This window comes from Phyllostomus discolor, chromosome 5, assembly GCF_004126475.2.
Source record: "Phyllostomus discolor isolate MPI-MPIP mPhyDis1 chromosome 5, mPhyDis1.pri.v3, whole genome shotgun sequence".
Classification (NCBI taxonomy): domain Eukaryota; kingdom Metazoa; phylum Chordata; class Mammalia; order Chiroptera; family Phyllostomidae; genus Phyllostomus; species Phyllostomus discolor.
Genome location: NC_040907.2, coordinates 44858028 through 44871378, shown reverse-complemented (window position 1 = coordinate 44871378; position 13351 = coordinate 44858028). Strand labels below are relative to the sequence as shown.

The window sequence follows — 13351 nt, the reverse complement described above, 5'->3', positions numbered from 1 at the left end:
ATTCTCTGCCACATTACCACACTCAAGTGGGTAATGCTCATTCTCTTGCTCTCTGGGAAGTTGGAAAGTGGAGGCCAGTATTTTTCTAAACTCCTCTCCACAACTAAGTCATTACCCGCCTATTCTTGTTTCAAAAACTAACCTCTACCTCGACACCTCTTCTTTTAATGCCCACTTTACTAGTACCCCACCACTCTCAGTAAATAGCTTTCCCCCTAAATGACAGAGAGAAAAAAAATCAAGGTCACTAGGCCAAAATCGCTTTGGATTCCTGCCCCCAAGGAACAAATAGTACCCAGACTTGTACTTTCCTTTCATTCCTGGCATCTGTCCCTGTGGAGGAGGTGAACTTCCTCATATCAAACTATCAAAGGTTAATCTCTAGGTATGCAATACCCTCTGCTCCCTTTACCTTCTTTAAGAACTATGCTCAATCACCCTCATCCTAGAATCTACACATTCCTTGTCTTGACCTTTTCCAAAAAGACAAAGACAGACAGACAGACATATACACACACTCTGTCTGTGTCTGTCTGTCTGTCTATCTACCTACCTACCTACCTACCTACCTACCTACCTAATCATGAATTCTATCTGCTTTTTTCAGGATCACGATTCTCAAAACACAGGTCTCTTCTTACCATGTCCAATTTCAAATCTTTTGGTCAATTTTCAACCCACTACCCTCTCTAATAAAACTGCCCTGTGCTTACCAAGGGCCATATGGCCAAGCCCCATGAAAACTTTTCCATCTTATTTACCTTGACCTCCTGGTAGCATGTGACCGTAGTCTGTGATGACCTTTTTGTTAAAATGTTCTCTTCCCTTGGTTTCTAGTTCATCAATTTCCTTCTACCTTTTGTTCATTCCACTTCACTATTTTCTTCCTCCATCCATGCCTTTAATATTACTGCTTTGAAGAGCTCCTATCTTACCCCTCTGCTCTTCTTATTACTTAACCTTCCTCTGGATGACTATTCAAATCCAGGAGTTTCACCTATGCTTGCTTGATCTGGTCCCCAATTATCCATGTTTGGTTAGATGTCAAGATTAATACTGAGAATCATGGAGCTGACTGACTCCACTTTACTTTGCCGCGCTATAGATACCTAGACCCTCACGTGTCTCAAACTTAACTCATTATTTTCACTTCTTACTTGTTTATGCTCCTATAATCTTTGTGAAGGAACTAATGATCCCACTATCCATTTGGCTTCCCATTGCAGAAACACAAGCCATCCTCAACTATTCCCTCTTACTTCCAACATGTTACTAGTCACTAATTCTTACAGATTCTCTAACTCTTAAATCCATTCCCTCATCTGTCTTCAAGCACTTCTTGTTTGAGTTGTTAGAATGAACTTACAACCTCTCATTTTCTAAGCAAATACTCTATTTAATCCATTCTGCATACAACTGCAAGAACACAAAATTTTATATATGGTGCACTTTTATATATGTGAAATTCTCATAGTAATTGTCTAATACAGTGGATTTTATTCATAATATTTTTCTGTATTTTCCAAATGTTCTGCCATAATCATGCCTGTTTTATTATGGAAGCTATGAAAACTACTTTATAATGTAAAAGCAAAAAGGAAATGAAATCATACTATGCATCAGTGGAATATCTAGAAGATAACATCCCCGTGTATGCCGAGGTCTTGGAAATAACTCGGGCCCTTGGGAGTTGGTATAAGGGCAGATCTTCTTGGTGCCTTCTTTGAGCTGCAGCAGGAAGTTCAGCAAGCAGGCCAGGACCTTGGACGTCATTTGGAATTATCATGCCTAAGGAGTAAACCGAGAGGATAGTGAACATGAGATGCTTTCTGTAATCCTTCATTCATTCAACAAATAGTTACAAGCATCTACTATGGGCAAGCCCCTTCCAGGTAGAAGACTTATTGATATAAGTCTTATAAGACTTAAACTAAATAAGTAAAATATTTCATATGTCAATTGGTGACAAGTACTATGGTGAAAAATGAAGCAAGGAAGGGGAAATAGGGATTGCTTAGCAGAAGAAAGTTACAATTTTGAGTGTGGCCTCACTGAAAAGTTGGTGAAATTTTACCAATATAAACATTTTATCAAAAAATCCCCTTTATAATGGTATTCTAATCTTACTACAAATTTTGCTTTATTAACCTAGGCTGTCTCAATTACAGGCATTCCAACATTTCCCTGATTTAAAAAAATAATAATTCCACAGAATTACACATCACCATGTAAAAACACATTTTTAAAAGGGCTTTGTTTATAAATTCCAGAATTCTCTTACATTTGTTATCTTGTTTAATTCCCACTTCAAACAATGTGTTACAGAGGAAAGATACTAGCAAATGTATTTTATAAATGGAGGAACTAATCTAAGGCATAGTATAGGGAGTTTGCCAATTAGAATGTGCAGATTCACCTGACAAATCATCTGTCATTTTTTCATTTACTGAAAAAAAAAAAGAATAAGGCAGAACTGTGCCCAGAGCCCTATGGCACAGGCTTAGAGACTTGCACCATGCAGGCATAAGTTCGTTAATCACTCTTAGGTATCATACACCCCAGTATCCAGGATAGCCAATCTATTATAAATTTCCAGCCAATCTTTCTTTATCATGTTATACAAATATGATGAATTGTGCATCAAACACCTCCCTTAAGTCCAGACATTTACAGTACTTTTTGGAAATCTGCCTTATCAAAAATGAGAAATGATTTTTGACTAAAAGATATAGATACTCTTCTAAAACTTTTCCTATAAGCATCACTTAAACTTTCCATCTCTTCATACTGAATAAATTTTCTAGGAAACTCACTACTATTTCTGCTTTTTACCTTGTCTAGAAGCTCTGGAATCAGGATCTAATCAGTGGATAATGCAACAGAGACTCTGATGAGGGAGTGACATGAGTGTCATGCTTAGGTGGTGTGAAACGAGGTCTCACTTGCCTTTCTCCCAACCCCATGCACCCTCCATCACATCCACTGGGGCTCACATTCCTACAAAACAGTCATACCTATATCACTGTCCCACTGTTTCAGCTCTCCCTATGTCTGCTTCCTCCCCACTGGGAGGGACCAGGAGTGGGATCAAGATTCTGCAAGCAATTGCCTAAAACCAGAGTCTTTAAGGACAGAAAAAACAGCTCTATTTGCAGAGTTATTTCCCATCCACCTATGCTAGTAAAAGCAGCCTGTTAAATTATAGCATTGGGTTTCACGGGTTGCTGCAGTTTGTTTAAAACTTTGCAATACCTGCTCCACACAAAGAATGCTCATGCCCTTTGCCCCACTACTCCCCATGGACCCTTGGTGGTGCTTAGGCACACATTTTCATCTCTCACGGTACTTGACACAGTTGCACTTTACAGGGCTGTTCACCAAGTGCCCCACAGTACACAGGAGCCCATAAAACAAATCAAGTCCTTTAGGACCTGCACAGTTGTCAGGTAATGACTGTAACAGGAGCACAAAGGTTAGAAAAACAGGGAACTTAAAAAAATGTTCTGGGTAAATGAAAGTTAATGCTTCCAGGAGAGGAATGGGAAAATTTTTCAAAAGGCTTATACGTGGTAGGGTACGAAAATACATGGTCAACAGCCCTGGCTGGTGTGGCTCAGTAAATTGAGTGTGGGCCTGAGAACCAAAGGGTTGCCGGTTTGATTCCCAGTCAAGGCACATGCCTGGGTTGTGGACCAGGTCCCCAGTAGGAGGCAGGCAAGGGGTAGCCATACACTGCTGTTTTTCTCCCTCTCTTCCTCCTTTCCCTCTCTCTAAAAATAAATAAATAAAATCTTTTAAGAAAAAAAAATGCATGATCAATGAAATAAAAGCAGTAAGTATCCAAGTAGAGAGGAGATTTGGTACTGTGCAACTTAGCAACTGGAAAAGTGGGGGTTGATATGTGTATAAATAACCACATATGAGTGCCATGTCACTTACTTATTCAACAAATATTTCTTGAGCACCTACTATGGTAACATAATCAGAGATAAGCCTTGCCCTCCAGAAGCTTAGTCTATAGTACGAGACTGGCATGCAAATGAGTGTGTGCCTGACTCCTGGGTGTGACAGAAATTCAGGCAGAATTCACTGGAGACACACTCCCAGTAGGGGCAGTCAAAGATTAGGAAAAAGAACTACTTTCTCTCTGAAATCTTGTAATACTAAATGTATTACTGATTTAAAATTTATCTTGTATACTTTACATTATTAATTACACTAATTTGTAGGTTTGGTGTCACAGCCCATGAAGAGTATAGGTTCTTGAAGGATACATAATTTTCGATAAAGTATGAATAAAGAGTCAAGAATAGCCCTATACATGTAGGTTCTCCAAAATAATTTTTAAATTAATTGTTCACAGATAGATCTAAATTGTTACTAATAAAGCAGTCAAAGAGCTACAGATGTGAAAGAGGCTTCGGAGAACACTTTGCCCAAATCCTTCATTTCACAGTTGAGGAAATGGAGAAGCTTGCAGAGGCCTGAAGTCCTGTGGGTAGCTCAGCAGGTTAACTGCTTAATACTGAGGGTCCGGGCCTGACACAGTCTGCCATATGCTGGGCAGGGCTCTCGAGGGCAAAATGAAATTTGGAGTAGAATTAACTCAATCTGTATGCTGCTGAAATCTGTATTGACTCTGCATCAGTAATTTCTTAGCCCACCCACAGTTCACACTAATTCAAACACTGACACCCACCACATAGCATTGTGGAGGCTCTCAAGTTTTTCTAAGTGCATGTGGTTATGAATGTTTTTCTAGTGAGGACAGATCTCAGATAGCTTCATTGCTAAAGCTATAATGTCTGAAAATAAATTATTTCCAGGGCCTTGCAAAATATTAGATTAAGGCAGTGTAGTAGGTTGAGTGGTGAACCCCCTAAAAGATATGTCCATGCCATGGACCTATGAATGTGACCTCATTTGATGGGGGTGGGATGGGGTAGTCTTTGAGGCTGTGAGTAAGTACTTTAGATGAGACCATCCTGGATTACCTAAATGGGCCTAAATCCAATGACAGATGTCCTTGTAGGAGACAGAAGAAGAGAAGACATGGGTAGGAAGAAGGGAAGGCCATGAGGAGACAGAGGCAAAAGATGGAGTGACGCAGCCACAACTCAAAATACACTGGAGCCACCAGAAGCTGAACAAGCAAAGAAAAGATTCTTCCCCAGAGCCTTTGGAGGGCACACAACACTTTGGTTTAGGACTTCTGGACTCCAGAACACGGGGAGAATTCATTTCTACTGTTTTAAGCCACTAAGTTTGTGACAATTTGTTACAACAGCCCCAGGAAACTTATATAGACAGCAGAAGGCAGTGGAACTAACTTGGGAGTCACCCAGATAATACACAAAGCAGGTCCCATGGGGGCCCTGGATCCTGCCATAAAGAGAATATCTCTTTCCCTATATTCTTCCCAGCCCCACTGTCCCTCCTCACAAATACCCCCTCCATTTATCTTGTTTGTTCCTTTCGATCCTGATGGTATAAAGCATAAATAGGCCCAAAGCAGGGGCAATTTTGCCTCCTAAGGGACATTTGCCGCATGTAAACACATTGTGATTTTGATCATCACTGGCGTGGGGGTACCACGGGCATGTAGGGCTAGGGGGCAGGGAAGCTGCTAAACATCCTGCAACGCATGGTGCAACCCACCAACAAAAATTTTCTGCACCACAATGACACCAAGATGGTTTTAAAGTATCAATAGCAACCACACATACATGGTTTATTAATTCTTTTACTTATTCATTGGTACTATAAACTTTCTCCAAGTGTTTAATAATCTGAGGACTACAGAAATGGGGTGAATTTTGGTGAAAAAAGTCCCATTTTTTTAGTCATGATTAGTTATACATCATGAAAAACTAGATAGACTCATCTCATTTTAGATATTCAACATTAGCTCTGTTGACCCACTGACAACTGTTACCATCTTATAAGTGCCTTCAGTCTTTACCATTAAGAACCCTATTCTTTGGATCACTTAATAGAATGCTGAATTCATATAACTGTACATAATGTTCTATAGTTCTTTCTCTCCCCTTACAATGCATTACCATACAATACAAGAACTGAGCACAGAGAAAGACGTTTCCTATAAGCAGAGCCATAACAGGTGAAGGGCAGCATAAATCCTGAACAATGGCTCTATAAATCCCAGTGCTAGGGAAGAATTTAACAGTCTCACCTAGGGATCCCAATATTATAACGACATTAGATATTTCAGTGTTGAATGAAAAAAAGTTATGTTTTAAAGACAATTTTTCAAAATTATTTAAGAATCAATATTGGGAGGAGGCAGGGAGAGGCATGATACTTTCAAGATTCTTTAATGGAAACTAAGTTATTAATGCACCAAAATTGACTGTAATATATGGCTATTAAAATGTTTCATAAATGTTTAAAATATGCCTCTCTTTATTAATATTTAACAACCCCATTCAATGAGCTAACAGTATCACTTAATAGCATCAGAGATTTTAATATATATTAGTAGAGACTTACTTCGGATCCAGCCTAAGGTACTAGTTTTAGTTTTAATCCATACTGATAATAAAAAGCAAAATGAAGCAGAGAAAATGCAGCCCTCTCAGAAAACATGATCTGAAATATCTCAGTTGAAATATGAACAATGTTATTCTTCCAGGTATTTTGAAGGAGATTAGTTAATAAACAGATTTAAATTTGAAACACTATAATGAATGAAAATGTGACAGTGAAATTTACCACATATAAACATAAAACTGGAAGATTGCAAAATAATGCAATTTGTGTTTATAAGGAAAAAAAAATCACAAACCTAACTCCAGACTGCTTTTTGTTAATGAATTAAGATTTTCCAGATCGTCATATCTGCCTTGTTGACTGTTTCCTTCAGTTGAGGATATGGATGGCAGGGAATCAATGCCAAAATTTTCTTTCATCTCGAGAGGAAGAAAACCAGAAATGCATTAGTACTCTATGATAAAATGCGGAACACTATAATGTTGTTTAAACAGACAATAATGACAGTGGAAAACTGGCCCTGAAAACAGGCCTTCTCAAGTAACAATTTATACTGGAGTGAGCAGTAACAAACAGCGGTAACTTAATATCTGCAAGGGTACAGGCTAGTAAAACCTGTTTTTTCCAAACACTGGGTTTTTTAACAACAAATTTGTTTTTCTAAACATTAGCAAGTGGATTTAAATAAACATTTACCAAGGTAGAGGAATAAAAGATCTGTCTAGTCCAGCAAGGTCAGAGGTTGGCATACTACCAGCTGATCATGCTGGATCAACATTTAACTAGCTGAACCCAAAACATGTGATGAATTTTCACAGCTCTAAGCCTTTGCTACGCCCTCCCTAGCACTCTTATCTGCATGGTGAACACTCAGTTACCCAAACCTAAAACCAGAAATAAGTGTAGTCAATAACTTACTACACTTTCCTCTTGTCCTCATTTTATAAAGGTCTTTTATGGTTTTCCAAAGTTATAATCCTACAGAACATACCATTTTTATTGATATATTTTATTATGATATTTTAAAAAACTTTTATAGGCATAAAATTAAATGACAACATTAGGCCACCACAGGGATATGCCTTGACTCAATTATGGCGAATGACACTATATTATTCTCTACGGTTGGAAATTTAGATTGTTTAAAACAGAAATATGAATTATACCTTTTGCAACAGTCCATGTTATAAGTTATATTGGTCAGACTTCAATAGTAAGAGAAGAACTTCTCATAAACTGATGTACCAAATACTGCTAGATTTTTTCCAGATTATAAATATAGCTAAGTCTGTAGGTATATCAGATACCTAATGAAGCCCACAGAACATAGACTTGAACTCAAATGTTAAATAGAGGTTAGAAAGGAGCTACAACTACTTAGCTGCCTAGAATAAAATAAACAATAATTTCTTACAAAAGGAAATAAGGAGAAGATGGTAGGCACTGAATACTTAAGAAGAGGAAATTTCATAGTAATTCTGGACCATTTGAACATTTCTTTAAAATGTTAATGGAAATTATGTGAGAAAGGATTAAGAAAATAGATGCCTGAATCTGAGAGGTTAGATCTTTAGAAAAATGAATTCAGGTTTTTTTCTAAATAGAGAATAAGAATATATAATCATTTTCAGGTAAATAATCCTGGCAAAAATATATCAGATCTTTTAAAAATGGGCAAATGTCTTGAAAAGACATTTCTCCAAAGAAAATCTGAAGATAGCCAACAGACATGAAAATGTGCTCAAGATCACTAAGAAGTAGGGAAGTGCAAATCGAAACCACAATGAGATGCCACTTCACACCTATTTTTTTAAAGAAAATAACCAGAAAATATGTGTTGGTGAGTGTGTAGAAAAATTGGAAAACTTGTGCATTGCTGGTAGGAATGTAAAATGGTTCAGCAGCTGTGTAAATAGTATGATGGTTCCTCAAAAATTTAACAGAGAATTACCATATGACCTAGCAATTTCACTTCTGGCATACACCCACAAAATTTGGTTATTTGAACAAATATATGTATACCAATGCTCATGGCAGTAGTATTCACAACAGTCAAACACAGAAACAACCCAGGTGTCCATCAACCGATGAGTGGGTAAACAAAATGCAATATATAAATACAATGGAATATTAATCAGCCTTAAAAAGGGAGAAATTCTGACACAGGCTTCAACATGTAAACCTTGAAGACAGCACACTAAGCAAAATAAGCCAGACACAAAAGTATTAATGTTGTATGATTCCACTTATATAAGGTACCTAAAAGAGTCAAATTCTTAGAAAGAGAAAGTAAAAGTTTGGTTCCTAGGGACTGAAGGAAGGGGAGAATGAGCAGCTCCTGTTTAGTGGGTACTGAGTTTCAATCTGGGAAAATAGAAGTTGTTCTGGAGGTGGATGTTGGTAATGGTTGCACAATAATTTAGGTATATTTAATTCAACTGGAACTGTAAACCTAAAAATGTTTCAAGTAGTCAGTTTTATGTAATGTACGTTTTACCACAACTATAAACCTTGACGGTTTCACCCTTCAGCTAAAATGGATGGTAGAGAAAAAATTTGAAGTAGTTGGGTACTATTTGCACTCCACAAACATAGTTATATCTGAACCCAAAATCGATGTCCTCTTCCCTCTGGAGAACACCTGTAAATAGAATAATATTGGGAACTGGGCATGTAATAAAAGATAATAAATTATCGTCACAGGGGTCCATCAGTAACAAGAGAAGGGCAACTAAAGACCCAAGCCCATTCTGATCATGCAAGTGTACCTGTTGTAGGCAGTGAGAATATTTGGCCCAGAAATATGCCACTTTGGCACAAGGATTATTTTGAGCTGATGACAACTAAGAAAGCAGTTCAGCAAAGCTCTCTATCCACCCCTGATTCTCAGTCACCGGATTTGACGACTCTAGACTTTTCAGTTCAGAGATTGCACTAAGAGAAGTGTACAGAATAAACATTACTAAAACAATCCTTATTTTCCACCAAGTTCCCCTATATATTTACCTTCTCACAGTTTGCCAGCCATAAAAGCCTAACCCTTTTTCTTTGGTCCATTGTGTACAAATCCATTGGTCTTCATTAAGATGATACATAAGCCCCAATTCTAACAACCCTTTGAGTTACTCAACACTATGTTTCTCCTTTGTGTGCATGCATTGCACAGGTGTTAACAAATTGTTTTTCTTTTGTTAATCTATCTTTTGTCAGTTTAATTCCAGGGTCCCAGCCACCTAGGAGAGTAGAGGAAAAGTTTTTTTCCTCCCCTACACTGTGGGGTATGGGAAGAAAGGAACAGTGTAATGTCCGAAGCAAGAACATATAATTACTTAAAGAAAATAAAATATTGTTTGGGCAAGACTTATTAGGGCTGAAATAATCTTAATTCCAGTTTAGGAAGCCTACAGAGGTTACTTCACAGAATCAGAAAGCTAGGAAATTTAACACAGATTTAGTCATTAGGATGCATGTCCTTTAAATTGTGAGCATTCGATGTTGTTATAAACAAGTTTTTGAAGAGGACTTGAAAAAACAAGAGTAAGTGGTTACATTTTAAAGACCAATATAAACTTACAAGAGGAATTTTTAAAAAATCTAATGTTATACAAATTAGTACCTAAGATCAAGATAAAATTTTGACTGACAGTATGGATGCAAATATTAATGGATCCCAAACAACGTAGATGGTAATGAAGATGGTATGTAGGAAAGCCATATAAAAGATTCAAAAAGTGATCCTCATGATAACGTAGATACTGACATTACATATATATCAAAAGAATTGTATCATTAAAATTGTATCATTAAATATGAGAGTAGACAAAAAATTAACATTTTATTTTTAAAACATAAATATTTAATTAAAAATATTGTGAATATACATGTGACTATTTCATCTATATCCCTAAATGCATAGCAAAATGTACCTATATTTCAAGTTGCCATATACTTGGGTAAATAGAAAATATTCTTTTTATAGAAGGAAGCCACGCCAAGGGAGTATTTATTAATATTCACTAATCTGTGATTAGAATTTGTGCCGTGAAACTGAATATTCTGTTTGGGGTCAAGCACTTACAGATACAGGAGTGGGACTGGCAAAGACAGAAAGCACCAATGTCAATGGCAACACATCAGATCGTTCTGTGTCACCTCTTCCCTTATCACCGTATTTGTCACACATTCCGAAAACATCTGTTGTCTGGTAGACTGACCAGAGTCCTCTATTATGAGGAATCCTCTGGGGTTCCATAAGTCATCTAGTGCAGTGCCTTGCATGGCAGAAGGTCCCACAAGTGCTGGCAGAAGGGAAGAGGGGAGGAGCAGTCTAAGAGAGGCAAAGAAAAACCCTGGCTCTCTCAGCTTGGGACAGAGCAAGCACAAACACACTTTGCACATCGTTGCAGGGAAGTTGTTAACTTCAGTGAGGGGAGCACCATACTGCACCTGAACATACTGCCATGTATCACTGTACAATAAGTTTCTTTCCATTGGCCTGGACTTTAATTAAGGTCAGGAAATAAAGAGACAAAAATTAAACATTAAAAAATGTCTCTAATGAAAGATTCCAATTGGTGACCAGTTAACTCTAATTTTATAAGAAAAAAAGTTTATTGGTGATTTAATAGCAAGGGCAAACCTATTAAAATATAATGCTTCCCTGCCAAGTTGTAAATAGGCAGTATCATACATGTAGAGATAATTTTCTATAGTTCAGTGACTTTCTATTTAGTATCATATATTACAAAGAGAACACTGTGAATAAGGAAGATATAAACAACACTATCTCTTTAATAAATTTGCCTTGATTTTTCTTACCAATACACTATATGAGAACTATAGAGCTGTATCTCCCTGAGGAAATAAAAAAAATCGCAAATGGCAAGAGAACTCTTCCTTGAAGTGGGTAATTAGGAGAAAAACATCACTAAAAAGGCAAGGCAAAAATAATAATAATAAAAGCACTATTAAGCAAGGCAATTTCAGCTAATTGACTTCAACTAAAAGTTATATAATACAGAAAAGAGAGTTTTACTTACAGCAACACACTGTATGGTACATTTTAGAGAAAATGACTCATGATGAAATGACCCATTAAATTCTGTTTCTTTCAGTTACATGACAGGGACTGGGAAAGGAAGGGAAGAGACAGGGAAGGTGTGGGAGATCTGTCCTGAAACATCCCTTACCATGTTTTCAGTGCCATAGCCATACTGCTGTGTCTCCTGGGAATATATACTCATCATGGATCTTGCTTCTTGAGCCTCAGGTGGTTCATTATCATGTAACCACTGTGTACCAAAGTGAAGTTCTTTCATGGATGGAACAGGAGTGGCCTCTTGAATGTGCGAGGAGGGATACAATTCCATGGCCTGAAAGCAATCTTGATATAGCTCATACTCTTCATCTACAAGCATTTCTCTTTCTTCACCCATTTCCTGCAACCTAGGAGTCAGAAATTCCTGCATTTCCCAGGCCTCCTTGCTGTTGTCTATCTCTTTTTGTTGGGACTGGAAAGACTTTCCCAAATTTAGAAATGGTTCATCCACAAGTTCTTCTTTAAAATAGGGTTCATCTCTAAATTCCTGTAAAAAGAAGTTACAAAATTTTTTAAACTACACCTGTCTTTGAGCTGGAAAAAAACCCTTTCTGTAGCTGCAATGACTTTATAAGAGGTCAGTGCATGGTTAACGTGAACAGCTCTCCATCACAAACAAGGAGAAATACAAGCTCACTACCATGCAGCCTTCAACCCAGGAGGGACAAGGAATAAAATCAGAGGCAGAAATCTGCCCTTGGCAAGGTGAACAGCTATTCTAAAAGGTTTATTATACATTAACCACTTGAAAATTCTCAGTCAGAAATAAGAATTTTGTTTGACTGCTACACTGAACTTTTAACTCATGGATCTCATATAAAAAGTAGTACATAAATACAGATACACTTCATACTATTACTTACTAAAGCAAAGCCTTAAAAGGTCAGGATTTTCAAGCTTAGGTAACTCAGAAGAAATTATGGCTATCTGAATATTCAAGAAACATTCTATATAAACTAAAGGTATAAGGAGTGTGTCCCAACTAATTTGATTTCACTAATGAAAACAACAAGTACATAGAACTGAAGCTAAACAGTCATAGATGGGCAAGAACATTGTTGAGTTCCCAGGTAGTGCTTGAGGATTATATGGATCTGCTGAGCCTCTGACCTAACTCAGGGACATCAGTGTGCTGATCGCAATGACCTGATTCCTACTAAGGGATCAATGACAGTTCCTATCTATATTAAGTCCTATTTATTATTAGTATGGGTAAATTCCTGAAATGAATCTACCCTTTTCCATTGCTTCCCCACCTGCAGCTAAATATCATTGTGGTGAAACATGTTAATTAATACAGTATACCAAATACTGCAACCAAGTTATTTTTTCTTAAGTTGTGTTTAGAGGGTATATTTGAATGTCATGTGGTTATGAAATTTTAACAAAAAAAAGCCCACACTAAAAAAGTATAATGGATTATATATCAGCTTGAGACACTGTCAACTAATCATGTAAAGAATATCAAAGACCATTGTCATCAAGGAAAGCAAAACCATACTCTAACTGCAAAGAGCAAAATAAGCATAGTTCATTTTTAAAATAAAAAAGTTTTAAAATGTACTTTCTAAAATTGATCCAGAAAGTAGGGTTATACTAAATAACTTTTCTTTAGAAAGGACTTAATAAAAAGTTCTTTTGTATAGCTGTTTTCTACAACATTTTAAAATACAGATTTATTTTCAAAAATATGTCCTACCCTCAGAATTTTAAGAATATATAAATATTAAAGAGAGTCTGTTT

At 36.9% G+C, this 13351-nt stretch overlaps 1 protein-coding gene across 6 annotated transcripts in view; it reads right to left on the bottom strand.

The window, feature by feature from the left end:
* The window catches only part of PATJ (PATJ crumbs cell polarity complex component), a 331922-nt gene that overhangs the window by 209886 nt on the left and 108685 nt on the right, over positions 1 to 13351 (bottom strand). For all 6 annotated transcript variants that reach the window (XM_036026193.1, XM_036026198.1, XM_036026197.1 and 3 more), the window contains 3 exons: positions 11700 to 12095; positions 6806 to 6929; positions 1614 to 1788 (listed from right to left, as the gene is read on the bottom strand). In XM_036026193.1, the coding sequence (XP_035882086.1) occupies positions 1614 to 1788; positions 6806 to 6929; positions 11700 to 12095 (695 nt within the window). The remainder of the gene's footprint in view (positions 1 to 1613; positions 1789 to 6805; positions 6930 to 11699; positions 12096 to 13351) is intronic.